We start from the raw sequence: 27,635 nt of genomic DNA on the forward strand, positions 1-27,635 counted from the left end.
TTATGAAGCCTCCAGTTTGTGCCATAATAAAGATCAAATATTGTAATAAACTCTATGGGGTGGGATGGGGTTCCCCTTATGAACTATGTATAAGAAAATGCCATATATGTAACCCTTATGGATTCCCCTTGTACCCTTGCCCTCTCGACCCTTGCCCCACAAAATACTGTGACCAGGAACTGCCTGAGGGAGAGTCTCTACATCTCCCAAGACTCACCCTTGATTAATTCACCCTGCATGGAACCATAGCCATAATGGACCCTGCCCATTCTCTGAGCATGTCTGATGGGATAAGGGGACTTATGGACGCTCGGAATAAAAAAGATTGTATTTGCATTCATATCCCCCCCCCCCCCCCAGAGCTGCATCAGCTGGAGACATTTTTCCTTTGTTTCGCTGAGCACATGGCATTCCTTTGTCTGCAGATTCCTTTCCCGGATTCCTTTGTGCTCCCTCATCCCGCCCCCATTTTTCCTGATTGGCTGTCGCAACCATGTGACAGAGGTCTCCCCATTGGATCCTGCAGACCACTGGAGCTTCCTGATTGGTACAGAGGCGCCAGGGGCGGGAGGGCTGCTTCCCAGATGTCCGCCCATCACCCAATCACAGCGGGGAACATCAGAGGAGCCGGGGCGGAAGGGTTGAACTCTGGGTTTTCAAAAATTGTATAAATATGCCTGCATCACTGTACTCCGGCATGCTTGCAGCGGAATGATTCCTGCAATGCATCTGATCTCAGCTGAATCACAATGAACCTCGGTTGCTGAAAAACTTCTTCCACTTGGATGAGGCATTATTATTTGTAATATTTTTACTCTTTGGATTGGCTCTCGCTGGCCTCACCAAGGGACCCAGAGCCCTTTAGGCGCGGTCCTCGGGCTTCTCTCTCAAGGAGACCCCACTAAAAGCAGCTCGATATCACTTTGACTACCGAGACTCAATGCTAAGGAGATCCAAGAAGTTGTAATTTGGTGGTGTGGACTTCTCAAGATCTTGCTGAGCTACAACTCCCAGGAATTCCATAGCATGTGATGAGATATCCGGTTCTGCCTTTCTAACTCAATGCTAGACCATCCTGGGAGTGGTAGTTTGGTGACATACTCACACTCTATGGCCCCATGGGGAACTACATCTCCCAGGATTCCATTGCATGTAATGAGATGCCTGTTTTTTCATTTTTATCTCAGTGGTATGCCATCCGAGTTGTAGTATGGTGAGGTATGGTATCCTGGGAATTGTAGTATGGTGCGGTACCTACACTTTACTGGCTATAGAAGGTTCAAGACCTTGTTAAACTACAACTCCCGGGATTCCATTGCATGTAATGAGATGCCTGTTTTTGCATTTCTAACTCAATGGTATGCCATACTAGTTGTAGTATGGTGAGGTATGGTATCCTGGGAATTGTAGTATGGTCAAGTACCTACACTTTTCTGGCTATAGAAGGTTCAAGACCTTGTTAAACTACAACTCCCAAGATTCCATTGCATGCAATGAGATGCCTGTTTTTTCATTTCTAACTCAATGGTATGCCATCCGAGTTGTAGTATGGTGAGGTATGGTATCCTGGGAATTGTAGTATGGTCAGGTACCTACACTTTTCTGGGTATAGAAGGTTCAAGACCTTGTTAATCTACAACTCCCAGGATTCCATTGCATGTAATGAGATGCCTGTTTCTGCATTTCTAACTCAATGGTATCCTGGGAATTGTAGTATAGTGAGGTACCTACACTTTTCTGGGTATAGAAGGTTCAAGACCTTGTTAAACTACAACTCCCAGGATTCCATTGCATGTAATGAGATGCCTCTTTTTGCATTTCTAACTCAATGGTATGCCATCCTAGGAGTTGTAGTATGGTGAGCTACCTACACTTTTCTGGGTATAGAAGGTTCAAGACCTTGTTAATCTACAACTCCCTGGATTCCATTGCATGTTATGAGATGCCTGTTTCTGCATTTCTAACTCAATGGTATCCTGGGAATTATAGTATGGTGAGGTACCTACACTTTTCTGGGTATAGAAGCTTCAAGACCTTGTTAAACTACAACTCCCAGGATTCCATTGCATGTAATGAGATGCCTGTTTCTGCATTTCCAACTCAATGGTATCCTGGGAATTGTAGTATGGTGAGGTACCTATGCTTTTCTGAGTATAGAAGGCTCAAGACCTTGTTAAACTACAACTTCCAGGATTCCATTGCATGTAATGAGATGCCCGTTTCTGCATTTCTAACTCAATGGTATGCCATCCTAGTTGTCGTATGGTGAGGTACCTACACTTTTCTGGGTATAGAAGGTTCAAGACCTTGTTAAACTACAACTCCCAGGATTCCATTGCATGTAATGAGATGCCTGTTTATACCAAAGCCAGTACTTTGAATTGAGACTGGCAGCCAGTGGAAGTTGTACGCTTCCTGTATGCCGATCCAGTAAGGAATCTGGCTGCCACCCATTGGACTATTTGGAGCTTCTGGACAGTCTTCAGGGGCGGCCCCACGTAGAGCACATTGCAGTAGTCTATACGGGATGTAACAAGAGCCTGGACCACTGGGGCTAAGACCTTCCTTGAGACATAACTAGAGGCGAGCAGTAAATAATAAATTATTAAGGTAAAGGTTTTCCCCTGACATTAAGTCCAGTCATGTCCTACTCTGGGGGTTGGTGCTCATCTCCATTTCTAAGCAGAAGAGCCAGCATTGTCCGTAGACACCTCCAAGGTCATGTGGCCAGCATGACTGCATGGTGTGCTGTTACTTTCCCACTGGAGCGGTACCTATTGATCTACTCACATTTGCATGTTTTCGAACTGCTAGGTTGGCAGAAGCTGGGGCTAGCAGTGGGAGCTCACCCCGCTCCCCGAATTCGAACCTGCGACCTTTCAGTCAACAAGTTTGGTAGCTCAGTGGTTTAACCCACTGCGTGATCGGGGGCTCCAATAAATAATAATAATAATAATAATAATAATAATAATAATAATTATTATTATTATTATTAAATATATTGTTGAAGGCTTTCATGGCTGGAATCACTAGGTTCCTGTGGGTTTTTTCGGGCTATAGAGCCATGTTCTAGAGGCATTTCTCCTGACGTTTCGCCTGCATCTATGGCAAGCATCCTCAGAGGTTGTGAGGTCTGTTGGAACTAGGAAAAAAGGGTTTATATATCTGTGGAATGGCTGGCGTGGGGCAAAGAGCTCTTCTCTGCTGGAGCTAGGTGTGAATGCTTCAACTGACCACCTTCATTAGCATTTGAAGGCCTGGCTGAGCCTGGGAAAATCTTTTGTTGAGACGTGTTAAGATGTGCCTGGTTATGTCCTTATGTCTCAAGGAATAATTACATATTCTAATAATTAGTATTCTTAATTATAATATTTAATTAGTAGTTGTAGTATTATTATTCAACAATGTAGATGCACCTCAGATCAGGACTAACGTAGACTCTGAAAGGTCAAGATGGCAAGTTTCAATGTTACAGATACGAGTCTTTGGCGGCGTCTGCACTGTAGAATGAATGCAGTTTGACACCACTTTCGCTGCCTCAGCTCCGTGCCATGGAGCCTTGGGAGTTGTAGTTTTACAAAGTTCTTCACACTACAAATCCCATTATTCCATATCACGAAGCCGTTACCGTTCAAATGGTGTCAAGGATTGGCACAACTGAAATGTTGTGCAACCTGTTATTGCAAATGTTGAGTGGCTGAGCACAGAGCATCCTATGTAAAACCTGAAATTGCAACCGCTTTCAATTCTCTTGCCAGGTTTGCTATCTTTTCGCCAAATCAGAGAAAACAAGTCCTTGCAGTTGTGGTTTGGCAAAGCACAAATAGAATCTTTCCAAACTGCTCCTCCCGAGATCCCATTGCATTGAGCCGTGGCAGTTCAAGTAGGACCAAACTGCATTAATTCCAACAGTGTAGGCACACCCTTTCTGTTTTGCAAGGGACAAAATTTGGGGGGTGGGATCTCTGGATATTAAAATGAGGATTTGAAAGTTTGCATCAATACAGAAACCCTAATCTGTCCCTTTTTCTTGTGTTTGCAGTGGTCACTGGCACTACAAAACTTACTTTTCAGATCTTATTAGCAACTTTTAATTACAGTCCAGTAAGCAGTTAGTTAATGATTGCAGGACTTGGTCTTTTAAAACTGGTGTCTCCAAAATTGTTAGCTCCACTCATTCACTCTACATTCTTCCATTCATTCCCACAGATCATTAAATCCACATTTATCAAATCTGCAATGATATTATCGTGGGGGGGGGGGGGATCTCTGGATATTAAAATGAGAATTTGAAAGTTTGCAACTTTTAATTACAGTCCAGCAAGCAGGTAGTTAGTCATTGCAGGACTTGGTCTTTTAGAATTGGTGTCACTAAAATTATTAGCTCCACTCATTCACTCCTCCATTCATTCCCACAAACCATTAAATCCATATTTATCAAATTTGCAATGATATTATTGTGACAAAACATAAATCCTAATCTGTCCCTTTTCTTGTGTTTGCAGTGGTCACCGGTGCAACAAAGTTTACTTTTCAGTTCTTATTAGCAACTTTTAATTACAGTATAGCAAGCAGGTAGTTAGTCATTGCAGGACTTGGCTCTTTAGAATTGGTGTCTCCAAAATTATTAGCGCCACTCATTCACTCTTCGATTCTTCCATTCATTCCCACACATCATTGAATCCACATTTATCAAATCTGCAATGATGTTTTCATGACAAAAATTGGGGGGAAATCTCTGGATATTAAAATGAGAATTTGAAAAATTGCATCAATGCATAAGTCCTAATCTATCCCTTTTCTTGTGAGTGCAGTAGTCACCGCTGCTACATTTTCAGTTCTTATTAGCAACTTTTAATTACAGTCCAGTAAGCAGGTAGTTAGTCATTGCAGGACTTGGCATTTTAGAATTGGTGTCTCCAAAATTATTAGCTCCACTCATTCACTCTTCCATTCTTCAATTCATTCCCACACATCATTAAATCCATGTTTATCAAATTTGCAATGATATTATCGTGACAAAGCTTGGGGGGAATCTCTGGATATTATAATGAGGATTTGAAAGCTTGCATCAATGCATAAATCCTAACTTGTTCCTTTTCTTGTGTTTGCAGTGGTCACCGGTGCAACAAAGATTACTTTTCAGTTCTTATTAGCAACTTTTAATTACAGTCCGGCAAGCAGGTAGTTAGTCATTGCAGGACTTGGTCTTTTAGAATTGGTGTCACCAAAATTATTAGCTCTACTCATTCACTCTTCCATTCATTAGCACACATCATTAAATCCACATTTATCAAATCTGCAATGATATTATCGTGGGGGGAGGGGGGATCTCTGGATATTAAAATGAGAATTTGAAAGTTTGCAACTTTTAATTACAGTCCAGCAAGCAGGTAGTTAGTCATTGCAGGACTTGGTCTTTTAGAATTGGTGTCACTAAAATTATTAGCTCCACTCATTCACTCCTCCATTCATTCCCACAAACCATTAAATCCATATTTATCAAATTTGCAATGATATTATTGTGACAAAACATAAATCCTAATCTGTCCCTTTTCTTGTGTTTGCAATGGTCACCGGCGCGACAAAGTTTACTTTTCAGTTCTTATTAGCAACTTTTAATTACAGTCCAGCAAGCAGGTAGTTAGTCATTGCAGGGACTTGGTCTTTTAGAATTGGTGTCTCCAAAATTATTAGCTCCACTAATTCACTCTTCCATTCTTCCAATCATTCCCACACATCATTAAATCCACATTTATCAAATCTGCAATGATATTATCGTGACAAAACTTGGGGGGAATCTCTGGATATTAAAATGAGAATTTGAAAGTTGCATCCATGCATAAATCCTAATCTGTCCCTTTTCTTGTATTTGCAGTGGTCACCGGTGCTACAAAGTTTACTTTCTAGTTCTTATTAGCAACTTTTAATTACAGTCCAGCAAGCAGTTAGTTTGTCATTGCAGGACTTGGTCTTTTAGAATTGGTGTCTTCAAAATTATTAGTTCCATTCATTCCCACACATCATTAAATCCACATTTATCAAATCTGCAATGATATTATCATGACAAAACTTGGGGGGAATCTCTGGATATTATAATGAGGATTTGAAAGTTTGCATCAATGCATAAATCCTAATCTGTCCCTTTTCTTGTGTTTGCACTGGTCACCGGTGCTACAAAGTTTACTTTTCAGTTCTTAATGGCAACTTTTAATTACAGTCCAGCAAGCAGGTCGTTAGTCATTGCAAGACTTGGTCTTTTAGAAATGGTGTCTCCAAAATTATTAGCTCCACTCATTCACTCTTCCATTCTTCCATTCATTCCCGCACATAATTAAATCCACATTGATCAAATCTGCAATGATATTTTTGTGACAAAACTTGGGGGGAATCTCTGGATATTAAAATGAGGATTTCAAAGTTTGCATCAATATAGAAACCTTAATCTGTCCCTTTTCTTGTGTTTGCAGTGGTCACCGGTGCGACAAAGTTTACTTTTCAGTTCTTATTAGCAACTTTTAATTAATCTCTGGATATTAAAATGAGGATTTGAAAGTTTGCATCAATGCATAAATCCTAACCTGTCCCTTTTCTTGTGTTTGCAGTGGTCACCGGTGCTACATCCGGCATCGGAAAAGCTTATGCCCATGAGGTGAGTGGCAGCTTTGAGTCAAGAGAGGAAAAGGGAGATCCAAATATGGGATCCATACTCTACTTGCCTATGTATATTTATAATGAGTGATCGAAGTCTAAGCACTAGGCATCTTTAGGTTCGGTCAAAATCTTCGTAATTCAGAATAAAGTTGGAAAGATTTGCTTTTTGAAGCGATTTTGAAGTTTTTAAGGAAACCGGAAGTCTCTTTGCCCTTCTGAAGCTTTTTCCGCCATTTCTGTTTCAAAGCAGTAAGTGAGTCGGAAATAATTCAGCTTTTCCCTGCTTCTGGTTCTGGAGTAAAACAACTACTTTCAAAGTAAAGGCCACCCAATGAAACAGGAAAAAAAACACTTTCAAACCAGAAGTCACTGAAGTTTTGAAAAGTTTTAAACATTTTTTTGTGAAAATTGGAATTGGCTTTAGAATCGAACCACCAGCATCCCGTACATCCAAAATGAGTTTTGAACCATTTGGGGGGGGGGGGGGGGGAATCCAACAAGCCTACTATATTCTACATTCATTGATGCTCCGTATGCAGCTAATATGAAATCCTGAGATTTTGGTAAGGCACAAGCACAAGCAGAGAAGGCACTTGAAAAACTACAGCTCCCAGGACTCCATGGCATTGAGCACTGGCAATTAAAGTGGTGTCAAACTGTATTATTTCTATGGTGTGGATGCACCCGTGACTTTTCCAACTCTGTTTTTCCCTTCCCAGCTTGCCAAGAAAGGTCTCGATGTCGTCCTGGTCAGCCGCTCCATTGAAAAACTGAAGCAAGTGGCTGATGAAATTGGTGAGACAAGGATTGACATATTGACTTAATCGTTAACGTTGGCTCTGCAAATCATTTCAGTGTCCGAATATTCTCAATATTGCATTTGCAAAAAATGTACCGCAGAAAAACAGGTGGAAGAAGCAGACGTTGGAAACTACGTACAGGATGCATTCTGTACATTTTATAGTTGGCTGCAAAAAATCATTGCTCTAGTCTACAGTGTGGATGCATTTGAAACCTGGGATACTTTTCACTGGATTTGGGTTTGTTCCTTTTGACACTTTTGGCTCCTTTTTAAAATGGGAAAACTGAGGCACGTCCATCTCTTCTTTCCTTTTCCATAGAGCAACTCCATGGCCGGAGGACCAAAGTGATCCAGGCGGATTTTACAGGTGGCTCCGAAATCTACGAATCTATCCACAAAGCTCTGCACGGATTGGAGATTGGTGTTTTGGGTAAATTATGTCTTCATATTTTCTGTTTGAGAGCTGGGATTTTCATTTATTGACTCCCAACTTGAATGGTTCCCTTGAAAGGGTTCTTGGATGGCGAGTCAAGGACAATCCCGTGGTTTAGATGGCAATAAAGGTGTTGCCAACCCACATTCATTCCACATCAGGCATGGGCAAACTTGGGCCCTCCAAGTGCTTTGGACTGTTAGGAATTGTGGGAGTTCTAAAACACCTGGAGGGTCCAAGTTTGCTCGTGTCTGTTCTAAGTGTATTTCCATCGAAAACCTCTCCAAGTTCTTTACCAATGCGAGTGTGTGCCTTTTGGTCTTTCCGCAGTGAACAACGTTGGCACGAACCAGTTGGTGCCGTTAGATTTCCTGCGGACCCCCGACATTGAGAAGGTGACTTCCATCTTTTTCATAAAGTGTTGTTATCTAATCCCCAGATTTGTGCACCAAATAGCGTTTGTGCCAACACATTGCTTCTGAAGATTTTTAGAGTAGGTTCAGTTAGCCACATATAAGACAGAACTGATAGCCACCTATAAGAATGTAAGTAGGCATGCATGTACAATGACAACCTTTTCAAAACTATGTCAATTTGGGGATTGTAGTATATCTGTTATTTGTATGTTGCTGTGTTTCTTATTTAGTGAATTACAACATCATAACACCTGATGAAGACATTGCGAAACAAGGGAAACAACCCGGGAGACCTTGTTGTGTGTCACTGTCATTGATGTTGTTTATGGAAGAAGATCTTTTGACAACATAGAAAGTGTTATTTTGTGCCACTGTGCCGGATATTGTTTAACTGTTGTTTTGGAAGCTCTAAGCTCATTGTGTTGACGAAATATTGATAAACCATGTGTCATTGTTTTTGATGTTGTTTATGAAAGAAGATCTTTCGATAATATAGGAAGAGTTATTTTGTGTCACTGTGCCTGACATTATGTAATTGTGATTTTGGAAGCTCTAGTTTTACTATGTTAACAAAGTATTGAAAAATTATCTTCCAATTATAAACAGTCTTTAATTAATCGTGTGAATGCTCTCATGTTACATTCAATGTAGAAATTCTTAGAATATAGAAATTGTGATTGGCAATCTACAGTTTTGGTAATTGTCAGTTAGCTGACCACCTTAATCAACATGCTATGGTATGTTGGTCTCAAGACCATTTATACCTGGGGAATTCTTTGCCAAAAACCATTAATCTTGGTCTTGGAGTAATTGATTGACAGATTGCCTGTCGGTACTGAAAACCTTCAGAAGGTTTTTAAGACCCAATTGAGAGAGGGAGAAAAGCACTATATCGTCTACGTACGTCAAGATGAAAACCTTTCATAGAATCATAGAATCAAAGAGTTGGAAGAGATCTCATAGGCCATACAGTCCAACCCCATTCTGCCAAGAAGCAGGAATATTGCATTCAAATCACCCCTGGCAGATGGCCATTAAGCTTCTGTTTAAAAGCTTCCAAATAAGGAGCCTCCACCACATTCCGGGGCAGAGAGTTCCACTGCTGAACGGCTCTCACAGTCAGGAAGTTCTCCCTCATGTTCAGATGAAATCTCCTTTCTTGTAGTTTGAAGCCATTGTTCCATTGCGTCCTAGTCTCCAAGGAAGCAGAAAACAAGCTTGCTCCCTCCTCCTCCCTGTGGCTTCCTCTCACCTATTTATACATGGCTATCATATCCCCTCTCAGCCTTCTCTTCTTCAGGTTAAACATGCCCAGCTCCTTAAGCTGCTCCTCATAGGGCTTGTTCTCCAGACCCTTGATCATTTGAGTCACCCTCCTCTGGACACATTCCAGCTTGTCAATATCTCTCTTGAATTGTGGTGCCCAGAATTGGACACAATATTCCAGATGTGGTCTAACCAAAGGGGAATAGAGCATGGGGAGCATGACTTCCTTAGATCTAGACACTATGCTCCTCTTGATGCAGGCCAAAATCCCATTGGCTTTTTTTGCCGGCACATCACATTCCTGGCTCATGTTTAACTTGTTGTTCACGAGGACTCCAAGATGTTTTCCACACGTACTGCTCTCAAACCAGAGAGCAGTATGGGGCTGGAGGACCTAGAAAGTACCTGGAGAGGACATGCTTGCATAAACAAAACTAATACCAAAACTTTTTCTGCCCCCTTCCTTTTAGTACATTAACGACGTGGTGAATTGCAACATCCTCTCAACCCTGAAGGTAGGTGGAATGCAACCTGGTTCCTGTCTTTGCGTATAGAACCTACAAAATATCAGAATTCTTCCCATATCCTTGTTCCATGGCTACAATTTTGCACTATCCCACTCCCTCGTCTTTTGTTTACACTCTGGCCATGTTCTTTGGTAGCTTGTCACCATAGGTTATTGTGCACTGTTTTTAATTTGTTGTTTTGTTTGCCATATGTTTTTATTTTATTATATTTTGTGGTTCATATTATGCTCTGTTTTAGGCACTTTGTACCATCTGTAAGTCAGGTTGATGGTGGCAGGGTACAAGAATAAAGTTGGGTTGTTGTAGGTTTTTTTGGCCTATATGGCCATGTTCTAGAGCAGTGGTTCTCAACCTTCCTAATGCTGTGACCCCTATATACCATTCTTCATGTTGTGGTGACCCCCAACCATAAGATTATTTTCGTTACCACTTTCATAATTGTAAATTTTGTACTGTTATAAATCGTAATGTACATATCTGATATGCAGGATGTATTTTAATTCACTGGACCAAATTTGGCACAAATATCCGATATGCCCACATTTGAATGCTGGTAAGGGTTGTTTTTTTTTGGGGGGGGGGGATTGAGTTTTCATTTGGGAGTTGTTTTGTTGTTCATTTGTTCAGTCGTCTCCGACTCTTTGTGACCTCATGGACCAGCCCACGCCAGAGCTCCCTGTCGGCCGTCACCACCCCCAGCTCCTTCAAGGTCAGTCCAGTCACTTCCAGGATGCCATCTATAAAGACTTGTCGATGGCCAAACGATCAATCCCACCAGCTGGCACCAATTATAAAGGCTTACAGATGGCCACTATCGATCAATAACACAACACTGCCAACTATATAACGTTTTGAGGGGATATCTCTAATTAACTTCCGCTGCCACCATAAATAAATGTACAGGAACACTCTTGCTGTTCAAAATGTTAAAAAGGGCTTTTTAAGACCACCAAGCACTGTGTCTTCTTATTTTCTTCTTCAAAGAAAACTAGTTGAGGTTGAAAAGGGACTGTATCCACAAATGCACACTTGACTCAGGCTTTTTAAGTTTCAAAATAATCAAGGAAAGTTTATTGATAGAATACAGAAAGTAAGTGCTGTGTAAATTCTTGGCTGTTACAGGGAAATTCTGGTTTGTCTTGCAAGCGTAATGGTTACATGTAAATGGTTCTTTCTTTGTTACAACATAGAGATTTTCTTCTCTTTAAAAACAAAAACACTTGACAGGAACTGAATCTCTGTCAAGATACATCTGTAGCTTAGCTACCCTGAAACTATGGCCTAGCTAACTACAATCCAGCTATTTCTCCCTAAATAGCTGTACCAGTTTGCTACAGCTTCTTTTGCTGGCAAACCTAAGGCAAACTGCCTTCTCTTAACTAATCTCAAAACACGAACTCCTAAAACTACCTTCCTACTCTAATCTCCCACAACAACAGACTGACTGAAAAAGCCCTCTTCTTTCCCTCCAAACCTTTCTAAACTCCGCCCCCTTTTCTAAACCAATCCTGGCTGTTCTAATGCTGACTCAGGCCTAGGACACTCCCCCTCTCTAAAATGGTGTTTTTTTTCCCTGAACTAAGATGGCTCCTGCTGCCCTCTGCCAGGCCTACCAGAGCTGTAACTAACTGGCCTGCTTCTCCTAGGCCCTGCCATCCAGGCTGGCAAGGTAAGGGATCTTTACACCATCCATCCATCTTGCCCTTGGTCGGCCCCTCTTCCTTTTGCCTTCCACTTTCCCCAGCATAATTGTCTTCTCTAGGCTTTCCTGTCTTCTCATGATGTGGCCAAAGTACTTCAACTTTGACTCTAGTCTCCTTCCCTCCAGTTGGGCTCTATTTCCTGGAGGATGGACTGGTTGGATCTTCTCGTAGCTGCTTGAATTTATAGTTCACCTACAATCAGAGAGCATTCTGAACTCCACCAGTGATGGAATTGAACCAAACTTGGCACACAGAACGCCCATGACCAAGAGAAAATTTGGTGGGCACTGACCTTGAGTTGGGGAGTTGTAGTTCACCTACATCCAGAGAGTCAAGCTAGGATGGATCTGGACAAAACTTGGCACAGAAACTCAATATGCCCAAATGTGGACTCTGGTGGAGTTTGGGGAAAATAGACCTTGCCATTTGGGAGTTGTAGTTGCTGGGATTTATAGTGCACCTACAATCAAAGAGCACTCTGAACTGCATCAAAAATAGAATTAGGCAAAACTTCCCACACAGAAACCCCATAACCAACAGAAAATGCTGTGTTTTTCTGATGGTCTTTGGCGATTCCTTTGACACCCCCTTGCGACCCTTCCCCAGGGGTCCTGACCCCCAGGTTGAGAAATGCTGTTCTAGAGGCATTCTCTCCTGACGTTACGCCTGCATCTATGGCAAGCATCCTCAGAGGTAGTGAGGTCCTCACTACCTCTGAAGATACTTGCCATAGATGCAGGTGTAACGTCAGGAGAGAATGCCTCTAGAACATGGCCATATAGCCTGAAAAAATCTGCAACAACCCAGTGATTCTGACCATGAAAGCCTTTGACAATACAAGAATAAAGTTGTTGTTGTTTTGTTGAAATGCTTTGTGGGACGTACTTTGTTGGATGTGGATTAACCAAAACTGCAGACAATCGAGAACTCAATTGAGATTACTCTTTCTTCACAGATGACGGAAGCCATCCTTCCTCAAATGGTCGCCAGGTAGGAGACAAAGAGGGCTCTCCATTTCAAGGCGGGGGGAAGCTGTAGATGTTGTAAGGTTGCAACACCCACTAGTCCTCTCCGCCAAAGCCAGAGGTTGTTAGCCAAGCTTTAGCACAGCTGGTTAATCACCAGCAGCAATAGACCTTTCCAATTGAAAGGTTGACAGTTCGAAGCCTGGGTCCTCCTCCACTTCTTCCTCCTCTTCCTCCTCCCTACTTCGTGTGTTGCGGAAGATTCGTTACCCAAGATCATTTAGAGTACAATCAGGAAGGAAGAGAAAGGAGACGGCAACTGATTCCAGGCTTTTTAATTCTATCGAGCTCGATAGGGTGTCCAGAAAACAATATCTGACACCAGTTGGAAGTCAGATTTGCTCCAGCATTTATAGCATAAATTCACAGGTTTACACATGCGCATATGGGTCTTGACATTTAACAATCTAATCAATATCAATTTGTCCTCGAGGAACCGCAGCCAAGAACATTTGTTGGCAGGACATTATAATTTCCACTGCTCCCCTTTTCGTCAGCTGATCAGCCACGTTCCCAGACAATTACATAATCTTTAGAATGAATCATAACTTCATATATATCTCTTTATACATATGTCTTCATATATGTATCTTTAACATAAAACTTATTCAAAAGCAGCCTCCTCAGTAATTCCTCTATGATTACAATACATTATTTTCCTCAGTTGATCTTTTAAAAAGGTGTGTAAAATTACCTGCTATTTACATCAACCAGACAGGAGGTGGCGCTACTACTACGTGACCTTAGTTTCGGATCAATAATATTGCCAAGTTTCCTTTAGCCTTCAGCCTTTAGCCTTGGCTTCTTCAAATATTGACTTAAGATAGAGCCAGCCTGAAAGTGTTCTAAGTCATCTGTTAAATTTCTCTTCCACCAAACTCTTTGCTTCCCAGTCTCAAGAACGGACAGGTAAGCCTTACTGCTCATTATTTTCATTTTAAATTATGATTATTTTATTTCTCCTTATGGCCACCACACGTGGATTTTCACTTATCGCGGGTGGTCCTGGAACGTAACACGCGCAATAAGTGAGGGAACACTGTATAGTTGAACATAAGCAAGGAGTCAAGATTAAAGCCTCCACTGAGAGTTTGGATAAAAACCAGTGTTTGCTTAAGGTCAGAGGCTGTGCAGTCAATCTCTGCTGACTTTTATTTATTTATTTATTTATTTATTTATTTATTTATATACTTCATTTGTATACCGCTATTCTCAGCCCTAAGGTGACTCATAGCGGTTAACAACAATCAAGCAAACAAAACAGAGCAAAACAATCAAAGCAAAAATTCAATACGGCATCAACAAGGTACTTAAAAACAATTAACACAGAAGCAGACTAAACAATTAAACAGTAGTAAACATTCAAGTGGCGTCTCATAACTAGAATCATGATCCAAACCCGTCAACCGTAATTCCATTTCCTGAATTCATTGCACTGCCTATTCAAACGCCTGTTCAAATAGCCAGGTTTTCACTTTCCTCCGGAATACCATCAATGAGGGAGCCAATCTAATGTCCGCGGGAAGGGCGTTCCACAGCCGAGGGGCCACCACCGAGAATGCCCTGTCTCTCGTCCCAACCAGCCGTGCCTGTATTGCAAGCGGGATCGAGAGCAGGGCCTCCCTGGAAGATCTCAGAGTCCTAGTGGGTTCGTAGGCGGAAATGTGATCGAATAGGTAACTTGGGCCAGAACCGTTTAGGGCTTTATAGGCCAAAGCCAGCACTTTGAATTGGGCCCGGTAGCAAATTGGTAGCCAATGGAGCTGGCGCAACAGGGAGGTTGTATGCTCCCTGTGTGCCGCCCCTGTTAGTATCATGGCTGCCACACATTGGACCAATTGAAGCTTCCGAGCCGTCTTCAATGGCAACCCCATGTAGAGAGCGTTGCAGTAGTCTAAACGGGATGTAACCAGAACGTGGACTACCGTGGCCAAGTCAGATTTCCCAAGGTACGGGCGCAGCTGGCGCACAAGCTTTAACTGTGCAAATGCTCCCCTGGTCACCCCCGAAACCTGGGGTTCCAGGCTCAGCAATGAGTCCAAGATCACACCCAAACTGCGAACCTGCGGGGGAGTGCGACCCCGTCCAACACAGACTGTAACCCTATGCCCTGTTCGGCCTTGTGACTGACCAGGAGTACCTCTGTCTTATCTGGATTCATTTTCAATTTGTTCGCCCTCATCCCGACCATCACAGCAGCCAGACACTGGTTCAGGACTTGGACAGCCTCCTTAGTAGCAGGTGGGAAGGAGTGACAGAGTTGGACATCATCCACGTACAGATGGCACCGTACTCCAAAACCCGGATGATCTCTCCCAGCGGCTTCATGTAGATGTTAAACAACATGGGAGACAATATTGAACCCTGAGGAACCCCACAAGACAAAGGTTGTGGGGTTGTACAGGTGTCTCCCAATAACACCTTCTGAGACCGACCCTCCAGGGATGACCGAAGCCACTGCAAAACAGTATCTCCAAGACCCATCCCCGCGAGGCGTCCCAGAAGGATACCGTGGTCGATGGTATCGAAGGCCGCTGAGAGGTCCAGCAGCACCAACAGGGACACACTCCCCCTGTCGAGCTCCCGGCGCAGATCATCCACTAAGTCGACCAAGACTGCCTCAGTTCCATGCCCCGGTCTGAAACCAGACTGTGCCGAATCCAGATAATCCGTGTCATCCAAGAATACCTGGAGTTGTGAAGCCACCACATGTTCCAGGACTTTGCCCAAAAAGGGGAGATTGGAAACTGGCCGATAATTGTTGAATTTAGTAGGGTCCAGTGATGGTTTTTTCAACAGTGGTTTTATTATAGCTTGTTTTAAGCTTGCTGGAATCTTGCCTTCTTGAAGGGAGGCATTAACCACCACCGTAATCCACTCAGCCAATCCCCCTCTGGCCTCCTTTAGAAGCCAGGATGGGCATGGGTCTAGGATGCATGTGGTAGGCCTCATTCCTCCCAGTATCTTGTCCACATCCTTGGGTTTCACCAACTGAAATGAATCCATCAAAACTGGACAAGCAGGTGCTCGTGTTACATCCTCAGAGACTGCCATTAACATAGTATCCAGACCAGAACGGATCAAAGCGACTTTGTCTGCAAAGAACCGAGCAAAAGCTTCACAGCGAGTAGCCAAATTGTCAGGGCTCCCACTCTGGGTGGTGGGATTTAAAAGGCCTCTGACAACTTGAAACACCTCAGCCGGACAGTTCTTTGCAGATGCAATAGTGGCCTCAAAGAAAGATTTCTTTGCGGCTTTTATTGCCGCGGCATATGCCCTTAAAAAGGACACAAATCGTGTTCAATTTGGCTCGCTCGGATCCGAACGCCACATGCTCTCTAGTTCCCTCTTCCTTCGCTTCATTGCTGCCAGCTCCTCGGTAAACCAAGGGGCTGGTTTAGCTCGGCTACTTGAGAGGGGACGTTCTGGAGCGATCATGTCTATTGCCCTAGTCATTTCCCCATTCCAGAGAGCGACCAGGGCGTTGACAGGATCACCTACTGAGGGGGCAGGAAACTCCCCAGGAGCCGTCAGGAATCCATCTGGATCCATAAGCCTCCTTGTGCAGACCAACTTAATGGGTCCTCCACCTCTGCAGAGGTTAGGGGCTGCAGTAAGCCTAAATCTGACCAGGTAGTGGTCGGTCCATGGCAATGGAGAGATGGTCAACTCCTCAATACCGCCACCTTCCTCCCATCCCTGACAGAAAACCAAGTCCAATGTGTGTCCTGCACTGTGAGTGGGGCCAGATACCTGTTGGGACAGCCCCATGGTTGCCATGGCAGACATGAAGTCCTGAGCCGCTCCCGATAGGGCAGTCTCGGCATGGACATTGAAGTCCCCCAGCACAAGGAGCCGCTGAGACTCCAATGCCAAACCCGAGACCACCCCCGCTAGCTCAGGTAGGGAGACTGTAGTGCAGCGAGGTGGTCGGTACACTAACAGAATCCCTATTCTGTCCCGGTCTCCCATTCTCAGGTGGACGCATTCAAAATTTGTTGACTGCGGGATGGGGCCCCTGGTCAGAGGGATGGAAACTCTATAGACCACTGCAACCCCGCCTCCCCACCCTCCAGATCTCGGCTGGTGCTGCATGGAAAAACCTGGCGGGCAAAGCTGGGTCAGATTCACGCCTCCAGCTTCGTCCAGCCAGGTCTCCGTAATGCACGCCAGATCTGCCCGTTCATCCAGGATTAGATCCTGGATGAAGGTTATTTTTCCATTGACAGATCTGGCGTTCAGCAGCACCACCTTCAATCCAGAGGGTTACACCTCCCGATTACACCAGTTTACCGTATCAGGAGACCGATTTGGAATTACTAATGTTGTTACATGATCCCTAGGCCGAATTAATTGTCTCCTTTTCCTGCATCTCCCCTTCCCCACCACAACTTCTATGGGGGCCCCTCAGCTGACGGGACCCCCCCCCCTCCTCCATGCCGCATTGCACACCCATAACTTCTACCCATGGTTCATTATTAGTTGTTTGATTTGATGGGGTTTCAGTTTGCCATAATCCTCCATTCCCTACATTTCCCACCCCTGTTGTTTCCAGATCTCTCCAGCCCGCTCCGCCCCCTATCCCTTTCACAATCAATTAGCAGCAAGATTATCAAATACCAGGGGATGGGGGACTGCATAGGTGATGGGTGTTAGGACACTTTCACTAAAGTTTAACCAAGTTCGTAAAGTGCAGACAGATAACCGTATCGATGTGCAAACCAATATATAGTTACTAGCTGTGCCCTGCCACGCGTTGCTGTGGCCTATAGTAAAACTTATCAAAGTTGAGTTAGATATCTGGACTATTATGAAAGAGAGGTCCCTACCTATTCCTTCCCCCTTTTCCTCCCCCTTTCTCTCCTTTCTTCCTTCTCCATCTCTTTCTTTCTTTCCTTCTTTCACTACTTGGTTTCATCCTTCTCTCTTTCCTTCATTCCCTCCCCCTTTCTTCCTTTGCCTTTCTTCCCTCCCTGTTTGCTTCCTTCTTTCTCTTTTTATTTCCTTTTATTTCACCACCATCATAACAATAACAATAATGCAATGCATTGCCTCTGGGACCTGACACCTCTCCCATTCCCCCTAAAAGGGTCTCATAGGAATAATAGCATCATAATAATAATCATAGAAATAACAACCTTTACCCGCCACGCGTTGCTGTGGCCAACCTTCCCTCCTTCTCTCCTTCTTTCCCTCCTTCCTTCTTTCCCTCCCATCTTTCCTTCTCCTCTTCCTTCTCTATCTCTTTCCTTCCTTCCCCCTTTTTCTTTCTCTTCTGGTCTCTTTTCTTCCTTCTCTCTTTCCTTCTTTCCTTCCCTCCCTCTTTCTCTACATCTTCCCCCTTCCTTCACTCCCTCTTTCCTTCATTCATTCCCTTTTTTCTTTCCTTCTCTCCTTCCTTCCTTCCTTCCCCCTTTTTCTTTCCCTCCCTCTGTCTCTCATTTCTTCCTTCTCTACCTCTTTCCTTCCTTCCCCCTTTTTCTTTCTCTTCTGCTGTCTCTCTTTTCTTTCCTTCCATATTTCCTTTTCTTTCCTTTTCTTCTTCCTTCTTTCTCTAACTTTCCTTCCTCCCCCCTTTTTATTTACCTCCCTTTCTCTTTCTTCCTTCTTTCCTTCCTTCCTTTCTTTCCTGGATTTTGACAGGGCGGGAAGGGGCGGGGTGGGGTTTGGAGGTGGCGGGAAGTAAAAGGAGGTAAGATTGGGGCAGGGGAGTGATGGAGCGTGGGGTTGTGTGTGTGCGTGCGGTGGCGGGGGGAGTGATGGAGCGTGGGGTTGTGTGTGTGTGTGCAGCGGTGGGGGGAGTGATGGAGCGTGGGTTTGTGTATGTGTGTGCGGCGGCGGGGGGAGTGATGGAGCGTGAGGTTGCGTGTGTGTGTGCGGCGGCGGGGGGAGTGGGGTTGCGTGTGTGTGTGTGGCAGCGGGGGGAGTGATGGAGTGTGGGGTTGCGTGTGTGTGTGCGGCGGCGGGGGAGTGATGGAGCGTGGGGTTGCGTGTGTGTGTGCGGCGGTGGGGGGAGTGGAGTTGTGTGTGTGTGCGGCGGCGGGGAGTGATGGAGCGTGGGGTTGCGTGTGTGTGTGCGGCGGCGGGGGGAGTGATGGAGCGTGGGGTTGCGTGTGTGTGTGCGGCAATAGGGGGAGTTATGCAGCGTGGGGTTGTGTGTGTGCGTGTGGCATGGGGTGTGTGTGCGCGGGAAGTGGCACGGCGGGGCTTGGAGTGGGCATGGCTTCCGCAGAGGGAACGTTGGCTGGAAGGCTGTGTGCGCGCGCGCCAGGGAACTTGCGGCTGGGCGCCAATGTGCATGCTCAGTTGTTTTGCCATTTTGTGAGTGTGTTGTTGTGTTGTTTTTCATTTTGAGTAGATATGTTTGTACCTTGTGGGTTGTGTTATGGGCATGGGAATTTTGGTTAAGTTTCGTTGGAGTTTTTTTGAGTTTTGTTGTTTTGCTGTTTTGTGAGTGTGTTGTTGTGTTGTTGTGTTGTTTTGCATTTTGATTAGATATGTTTGTACCTTGTGGGTTGTATTATGGGCATGGGAATTTTGGTTAAGTTTCGTTGGTTTTTTTAGTTTTGTTGTTTTGCCGTTTTGTGAGTGTGTTGTTGTGTTGTTTTTCATTTTGAGTAGATATGTTTGTACCTTGTGGGTTGTGTTATGGGCATGGGAATTTTGGTTAAGTTTCGTTGGGTTTTTTTAGAGTTTTGCTGTCCCGTTGAACCAACCTAACAGATTTATATGTATATAGATTAAAGTGCAATAGGTTGAATCGATGTCTGAACTAAAGTGCTAGATAAAGTGCGACATGGAGGGGTTGGTAATCCAAGTGTCAGACATCAAATTAGCGATTAAAGTGCTGAAGTTGGAAAAAGTTAGCAGCACAATTCGGTACAGGGATGATGGGATAAAGTGCAAAGCTGGGCTGATTAACAGTACAATTCAGTCTAGGCATTTAAATGCTTTCTCCTCCATGTTAACAGTGATAAGGTTATTGAATTACAATTCAAATATTTCCCTTTCTTATCTGTAAGTGAAGTCAAGAATTCAGCAAGAGCATCACCTAGAGCAGTGGTTCTCAACCTGGGGGTCGGGACCCCTGGAGGGGTCACGAGGGAATGTCAGAGGGGTCACTTAAGATCACCAGAAAACACAGTATTTTCTGTTGGTCATGGGGGTTCTATGTGGGAAGTTTGGCCCAGTTTTCACGTTGGTGGGGTTCAGAATGCTCTTTGATTGTAGGTGAACTACAACTCCCAAAATGTCAAGGACTATTTCCCCCAAACTCCACCAGTGTTCACATTTGGGCATGTTGAATATTCTTGCCAAGTTTGGTCCAGATCCATCATTGTTTGCGTCCACAGTGTTCTCTGGATGTAGGTGAACTACAACTCCAAAAACTCAAGTTCAGTGTCCACCAGACTCTCCCAGTATTTCCTCTTGGTCATGGGAATTCTGTGTGCCAAGTTTGATTCGATTCCATCATTGGTGGAGTTCAAAAGGCTCTTTGATTTTAGGTGAACTATAAATCCCAGCAACTCCAACATTCCCAATTGACAAAATCAATCCCCTCCAACCCCACCAGTATTCAAATTTGGGCGTATCAGGTATTTGTGCCAAATTTGGTCCAGTGAATGAAAATGCATCTTGAAAATAACGTTATGGTTGGGGGTCACCACAAGTTGAGAACCTGTACTAAGGGGTCGCGGCATTAGGAAGGTTGAGAACTACTGACCTAGAGATTATTTCTTTTTCTTCCTATATTATTGGTTTCCTTATTGCACCCAAGAGTTGGCTCCACAGAGTCCTCATTTCCCTTTTTCTTCTTCATTCCTTGTCTTCCTCCCAGAAAATGATAAAAGACTCTGCAAGGTTTGGTTTGATTCAATAGCTTGCCCTGAAACAATCACTCCAGTTCACAGCATAGGGGAGACATGGTAGAGGAACTATAAATCACATGCCTACTCCCTGGTTTTTCCGATAGAGGTGAGGAATGTTGGGTGTTGCAGTCCAAGCAGGTCAACAGGGAAACATCAAGAGGCACCACGGGACACTGACTGCATTGGGCTTGGGCTCTGGGTCACATTAAGGAGAAGACATGTTTGTTTTTGTCTTCGCAGCATTTTGGAAAGTCTATAGCTAGACTTGGACAGCTGTAGGGTGAACGGGACCTCTAACACCCCCCCCCCCCCCACCATGTATCTCTTTGTAGGAAGAAGGGGATCATAATAAACCTGTCTTCCGCAACTGCCTGGAGACCCACGGCCTGGGCTGCGCTGTATGGTGCAATGGTGATAAGGAAAATTTCCTACTGAATTAGGTCCAGTCCTCATAATTTGAGAATCATGGTTAATATCCTGGACACTGAAGTTGGGAAAAATGCAAACATAATACCTCTATCTGTTGTCTGTCCTGTCTGTTTAACGGCACTGAATATTTGCCATGTACATGTCCTGTGATCGGCCTGAGTCCCCTTCAAGATGAGAAAGGCGGACTATTCTGTAAATAAATAAAGAGATAATGTACTGTTAGATAGGAAGGCATTGACTGTAACTCCATTGTGCATTACTGTTCGGAAAATACAGTTTTCATAGAATCATAGAATCATAGAATCCTAGAATCAAAGAGTTGGAAGAGACCTCATGGGCCATCCAGTCCAACCCCATTCTGCCAAAAAGCAGGAATGTTGCATTCAAATCACCCCTGACAGATGGCCATCCAGCCTCTGCTTAAAAGCTTCCAAAGAAGGAGCCTCCACCACACTCCGGGGCAGAGAGTTCCACTGCTGAACGGCTCTCACAGTCAGGAAGTTCTTCCTAATGTTCAGATGGAATTTATTATTTATTTGTTATTTCATTCACTTATACCCCGCCCTTCTCACCCCGAGGGGGACTCAGGGCGGCTTACAGGGAGGGCACAATTAGATGCCCAATCACACAACAAGTAATCCAAAAATATAACAATTCAGCAGTTAGATTAAAACATCAATACATCATAAAAACATAAAACCTAAAACCATCTCATGTCAGAGTCCATATATCAGAGTCCATACATCCGTTCTACTCCGTTTGTCTTTGTCTATCGCCAGGTCCTTGAGTTAGTTGTCAGAGTGACCAAAAGCTTGGTCCCACATCCAGGTCTTTAGTTTTTTCCTAAATGCTAGGAGGGAAGTGGCCGATCTAATCTCCCCGGGGAGTGAGTTCCACAGGCGGGGGGCCGCCACTGAGAAGGCCCTGCTCCTCGTCCCCGCCAGCCTCACTTGTGAGACTGGCGGGGTCGAGAGCAGGGCCTCCCCAGAAGATCTTAAACTTCGAGGTGGGATGTAGAGGGAGATCCGTTCGGACAAATACACTGGGCCGGAACCGTATAGGGTTTTATAGGTCAAAACCAGCACTTTAAATTCTGCTCGGAATCTCCTCTCTTGTAGTTTGAAGCCATTGTTCTGCGTCCTAGTCTCCAAGGAAGCAGAAAACAAGCTTGCTCCCTCCTCCTCCCTGTGGCTTCCTCTCACATATTTATACATGGCTATCATATCTCCTCTCATCCTTGTCTTCTTCAGGCTAAACATGCCCAGCTCCTTAAGCCGCTCCTCATAGGGCTTGTTCTCCAGACCCTTGATCATTTTAGTCGCCCTCCTCTGGACACATTCCAGCTTTTGATGGACATGTGGTCACACATATCCACTGAAAGGTTAAACAAGTGGTGATGTGGAAATTGAGGGACAGGAAAAGGAGCTGAGATGACCACGTGACAGGCATGATGAAGGCTACGTCCTTCCCTATTGTCTTTGGTGCTGAGAAGCTGTGAGTAGAAAGTAGCTGGTATGTGTGTTTTTCTCTTGCCACGTGCTTGACTTGCCATGCATCTCTTGCTATGATTATCTTGCTACACTTCTCGCTGGATTGTCGCTGTATCGGTTGTGAGTATATCCCTGATCCTGATGTGTATATAGTTGAACATAAGATTAAAACCTCCACTGAGAGTTTGAGTGAAAACCAGTGTTTGCTTAAGGTCAGACGCTGTGCAGTCAATCTCTGCTGACTATTGATTTAAGACTCTGCAAGGTTTGGTTTGATTCAATAGCATGCCCTGAGACAATCACTCCAGTTCACAGCATAGGGGAGGCATGGTAGAGGAACTATAAATCACGTACCTCCTCCCTGGTTTTTCCGATAGAGGTGAGGAATGTTGGGTGTTGCAGTCCAAGCAGGTCAACAGGGAAACATCAAGAGGCACCACGGGACAGTGACTGCATTGGGCTTGGGCTCTGGGTCACATTAAGGAGAAGACATGTTTGTTTTTGCCTTTGCAGCATTTTGGAGAGTCTATAGCTGGACTTGGACAGCTGTAGGGTGAACGGGACCTGTAACACACACACACACCCCACTATGTATCTCTTTGTAGGAAGAAGGGGATCATAATAAACCTGTCTTCCGCAAGTGCCTGGAGACCCACGGCCTGGGCTGCGCTGTACAGCTCCAGCAAGGTGAGACAAACACCAAGCAGGGCGGTTCAGCTTCTGCCCTGCAAATCGATTACTCTGCTTGAGAGACCCCGTTCCCATTTCCCATGTTTCCCAGCACCCTTGTGAAATTGAATATGGGGTCACCGCCCCAACTATTTGGGAGGGGAAATGCCATTTCAAAGATCCAATTGGACTGTTCAATGTTGCACAACACTTTCCTTTCAGGCTTTTGTGGATTTCTTCTCGCGGGCGTTAGATGTGGAATACAGGTCTAAAGGCATCATTGTACAGGTATGTTGCAATTGAAATGGCCTTTTAACTCCTTTTTTTCATCTACACCATCTCCTCCTCCCTTTCTTCTCTTTATTCTCCATCCTCCTCCTTCTCTTTCTTCTTCTTTTCTCTCTCTTCCTTCTCCTGATTTGCTTTCTTCCTCCTCTTCTCTCTTTTTCTTCTTCCTTTTTCTACCACTGCTACCTCCTCCCCCTCTTTTTGCTCTGCCTCCTCCCCCTCATTAGCTTTCTTCTTGTTCCTCATCTTCTGCCTTTTTCTTCCTTTTCCTTCATCTCTCTTTCCTTCTTCACTTTTCTCCTACTCCGTCTTCTTTATCTTCTTTCTTTTCATCTCTTCCCTTTCCTCCCTTTCCTCCTCCTCTTCTTTATCGTCTTCTACTTCCTTTTCTCTCCACCTTCTCATCCTTCCTTCTCCTTCCCTATCACCTTCCTTTTCTTCTCCTTTTTTCTTCCCATCTTCCTTCATCCTCTTTTTCTACTCCTCATTCTTTTCTTCCTACTTCTCTTCCTTCATCATATTTTTCTTCTTCCTCCTCCTCCTCCTTTATCTTCTATGCTCCCTCCTCTTCTTCCTCTTCCTTCACCTTCCTACTCTTTGTTCTTCCTTCTTTTCTCCTCTTCCTTCTTCTTCCTTTTCTTATTCTTCTTCCTCCTTTCATCTTCTCTTCTACTCTTCCTTTGTCTTCTTTTTCTTCTTTTTCTCCTCTTCACTCTCTTCTTCTTCTCTCCTCTCCCTTCATTTTATCCTTCGTTCTGCTCATCCTCCTTCCTTCTATTCTTCTCTTCCTTTGTCTTCTTCTTCTTCATTCTCTTCTTCCTTCTCCTCTCCTCTCTCTTCATCTTATTCTTCTTACTCCTCATCCTCCCTCCTTCTATTCTTCTCATCTTCCTTTGTCATCATCTTCTTCTCTTCATTCTCTTCTTCCTTCTCCTCTCCTCTCCATCTTATTTTCCCTCCTCCTCCTCCGTCCTTCTATTCTCCTCTTCCTTTGTTGTCTTCTTCTTCTTCTCCTTCTCCTTCTCTTCATTCTCTTATTCCTTCTTCTCTCCTCTTCCTTCATCTTATTCTTCCTCCTCCTCATCCTCCTTCCTTCTTCTCTCCTTTTCCTTCATCTTATTTTTCTTTGTCTCTTCCTCCTCCTTCTCTCAAGCTCCAAGCTCTATCTCTACCAGGTCTTTGCCTTCTCCTTCCCTCCATCCTTGGGTCCGTTTTTGGAATATGACCTCCTGTCCATCCCGTTTTGAGAGAACGAACACACCTTTGTCCTTCTCTTGGGCTTCCCTTTCCCTCCACAGTGCGTCTTACCAATGTTTGTCGACACCAACATGACCAAGCTCTTTAACATCCGGGTCGCAAAGATGTCTCCCGAGGTCTATGCCCACAAAGCCTTGAACACCGTGGGTTTCACCAACAGAACCTCGGGGTGCCTCAGCCACAGCTTGCAGGTGAGTTGGGGGCAAGAGGCGTTTCCTCACTCAACAAAACCCACCCCACTTTCCTGGTCAATGAAATCCTTTGGAAGCGTCCCAAGGAGTTGAGATTTGAGGTCGGTTTTCTGCTCAGTCGCTCCAGAACACCAATAACTTCTCCCCAAACAAAGTTCTGCTTTGGGTCCTATTACAGGAAGAGATCTCCCCTATCTTCAACAACAGGAAAAGTGGGTACAAAGTAGTTTTGGGTTGTGTTTTTTGCTGAGTAGAGAAGTCGAACTAAAATTAATATATGAGAGAAGGACCATGTCATCTACATACAGAAATAGTGTCAAGCAGTGTAGATGTGTGGGTTGTTGTAGGTTTTTCGGACTATATGGCCATGGTCCAGAGGCATTCTATCCTGACGTTTCGTCTGCATCTGTGGCAAGCATCCTCAGAGGTAGTGAGGTTTGTTGGAACTAGGAAAAAGGGTTTATATATCTGTGGACAAAGGACTCTTGTCTGCTGGAGCTAGGTGGGAATGTTTCAACTGACCACCTTGATTAGCATATAAAGGTCTGGCAGTGCCTAGAACAATCTTTTGTTGAGAGGTGATTAGACGTCCTTGTTTGTTTCCTCTCTGTTGTTGTGCACCATTAAAGCCTTGGCAGACGGTGCAAAAAGAATCTGTGCAGGAAACAAACAAAGACATAGAATCATAGAATCGCAGAATCATAGAATCAAAGAGTTGGAAGAGACCTCATGGGCCATCCAGTCCAACCCCATTCTGCCAAGAAGCAGGAACATTGCATTCAAATCACCCCTGACAGATGGCCATCCAGTCCCTGTTTAAAAGCTTCCAAAGAAGGAGCCTCCACCACACTCCCTCCGGGGCAGAGAGTTCCACTGCTGAACGGCTCTCACAGTCAGGAAGTTCTTCCTCATGTTCAGATGGAATCTCCTCTCTTGTAGTTTGAAGCCATTGTTCCACGTCCTAATCTCCAAGGAAGCAGAAAACAATGGGCCACTAATTGCTGGCCTGCACTGCTGGCTAAAAAAAATGTAGCCTCGCCCCGCCTCTCAAACAAAGCAACACTCAAGCAGCTAATTTTAAACACTCAGATTTCTAGTGCCCTCTAACAAAGCAACACTCAAAGCAGCTAACACTCAAAGCAGCAAACAAATCAACACTCAAAGCAGCTAATTTTAAACACTTACTCAGATTTCTAGTGCCCTCTAACAAAGCAACACTCAAAGCAGCTAACACTCAAAGCAGCAAACAAATCAACACTCAAAGCAGTTTATTTTAAACACTTACTCAGATTAATGTATTGTCGAAGGCTTTCATGGCTGGAATCACTAGGTTCTTGTGGGTTTTTTCGGGCTGTAGGGCCATGTTCTAGAGGCATTTCTCCTGACGTTTCACCTGTATCTATGGCAAGCATTCTCAGAGGTAGCATCTATGGCAAGCATCCTCACTACCTCTGAGGATGCTTGCCATAGATGCAGGCGAAACGTCAGGAGAAATGCCTCTAGAACATGGCCATATAGCCCGAAAAAACCCACAAGAACCTACTTACTCAGATTTCTAGTGCCCTCTAAGACAAGGCTTATCCTGAAGCAGAAGGGAACAAGATGGCTTCTTGCTTCCTGAACTTCTGTGGGAGCATACAACATCTAATCACCTCTCAACAAAAGATTGCTCTAGGCACAGTCAGGCTATTATAGGCTAATCAAGGTGGTCAGTTGAAACATTCACACCTAGCTCCAGCAGACAAGAGTCCTTTGTCTCACCCTGGTCATTCCACAGATGTATAAACCTTTTTCCTAGTTCCAACAGACCTCGCTACCTCTGAGGATGCTTGGCATAGATGCAGGCGAAACGTCAGGAGAGAATGCCTCTAGAACATGGCCATATAGCCCGAAAAAACCTACAACAACCCAGTGATTCCGGCCATGAAAGCCTTCGACAATACAGTGTAGATGTGCCTTAAGCCACTCTGCTGGTGACCTTGCCTCTGCCAAACTTTTCCAAAAGTGATAATGCTTAACTTTCCTCTCTCTATGGCTTTTGTTTCAGTCTGCCATGGTGGAGTGGTTCATGCCAACATCATTGCTGTCCACATCCTATGGCCAATTGATGTATCGGTCTGCGATGAAGTCCCTTTTCAAATAACGCAATTTCACCTTCCTGATGGTTCTTGTGGAACGGAGCTGGACCAGGACCAGGACCATGCGGAGCAGTTGGTTCCAAAAATGCCTATGTTATTAAAATGATGGTTGTGTCACAATTTAATAAATTCCTCATTATGCACTATGGGTGAAAATATGTTGTTTCCTGCTATAGTTCAGTGTGGTTGTGTGTCCCCCCTTTTAATATCCAAATTCTGCTTCTGTTGTCCCTGAATCGTTTTTGGAGATTCCTGACACCGGCTGCAACGTTTTAGTCCCAATTTGAACAGATTTCTTCTCAATTTCAAAATGTATCAGAACCAAGAAGTGTCTTTCCACTTTCGCTTCACAAACCTTCTGAACATGAGGGATCTTCTACAATTAACTCAATGTCATCTACATAGCTTAAACTGCTGGTGTTGCTTCCTCCATATTACGACCTCTTTCCTCGCCATCTGATCCTATTTTATGTATTACA

At 44.3% G+C, this 27,635-nt stretch overlaps 1 protein-coding gene across 1 annotated transcript in view; it reads left to right on the forward strand.

The window, feature by feature from the left end:
- LOC132780155 (very-long-chain 3-oxoacyl-CoA reductase-like) overlaps positions 1–27,304 on the forward strand; it is a 28,083-nt gene extending 779 nt beyond the window's left edge. The window contains exons 2-11 of the mRNA XM_067462147.1: positions 6,606–6,652; positions 7,374–7,449; positions 7,776–7,886; positions 8,220–8,284; positions 10,042–10,086; positions 12,757–12,791; positions 23,219–23,300; positions 23,505–23,570; positions 24,869–25,018; positions 27,066–27,304. Coding sequence (XP_067318248.1) covers positions 6,606–6,652; positions 7,374–7,449; positions 7,776–7,886; positions 8,220–8,284; positions 10,042–10,086; positions 12,757–12,791; positions 23,219–23,300; positions 23,505–23,570; positions 24,869–25,018; positions 27,066–27,161 — 773 coding nt within the window. The 3' untranslated portion in view covers positions 27,162–27,304. The remainder of the gene's footprint in view (positions 1–6,605; positions 6,653–7,373; positions 7,450–7,775; positions 7,887–8,219; positions 8,285–10,041; positions 10,087–12,756; positions 12,792–23,218; positions 23,301–23,504; positions 23,571–24,868; positions 25,019–27,065) is intronic.
- Positions 27,305–27,635: the final 331 nt, after the last annotated feature.

This window comes from Anolis sagrei, chromosome Y (genome assembly GCF_037176765.1).
Source record: "Anolis sagrei isolate rAnoSag1 chromosome Y, rAnoSag1.mat, whole genome shotgun sequence".
NCBI classification, from domain to species: Eukaryota; Metazoa; Chordata; class Lepidosauria; order Squamata; family Dactyloidae; genus Anolis; species Anolis sagrei.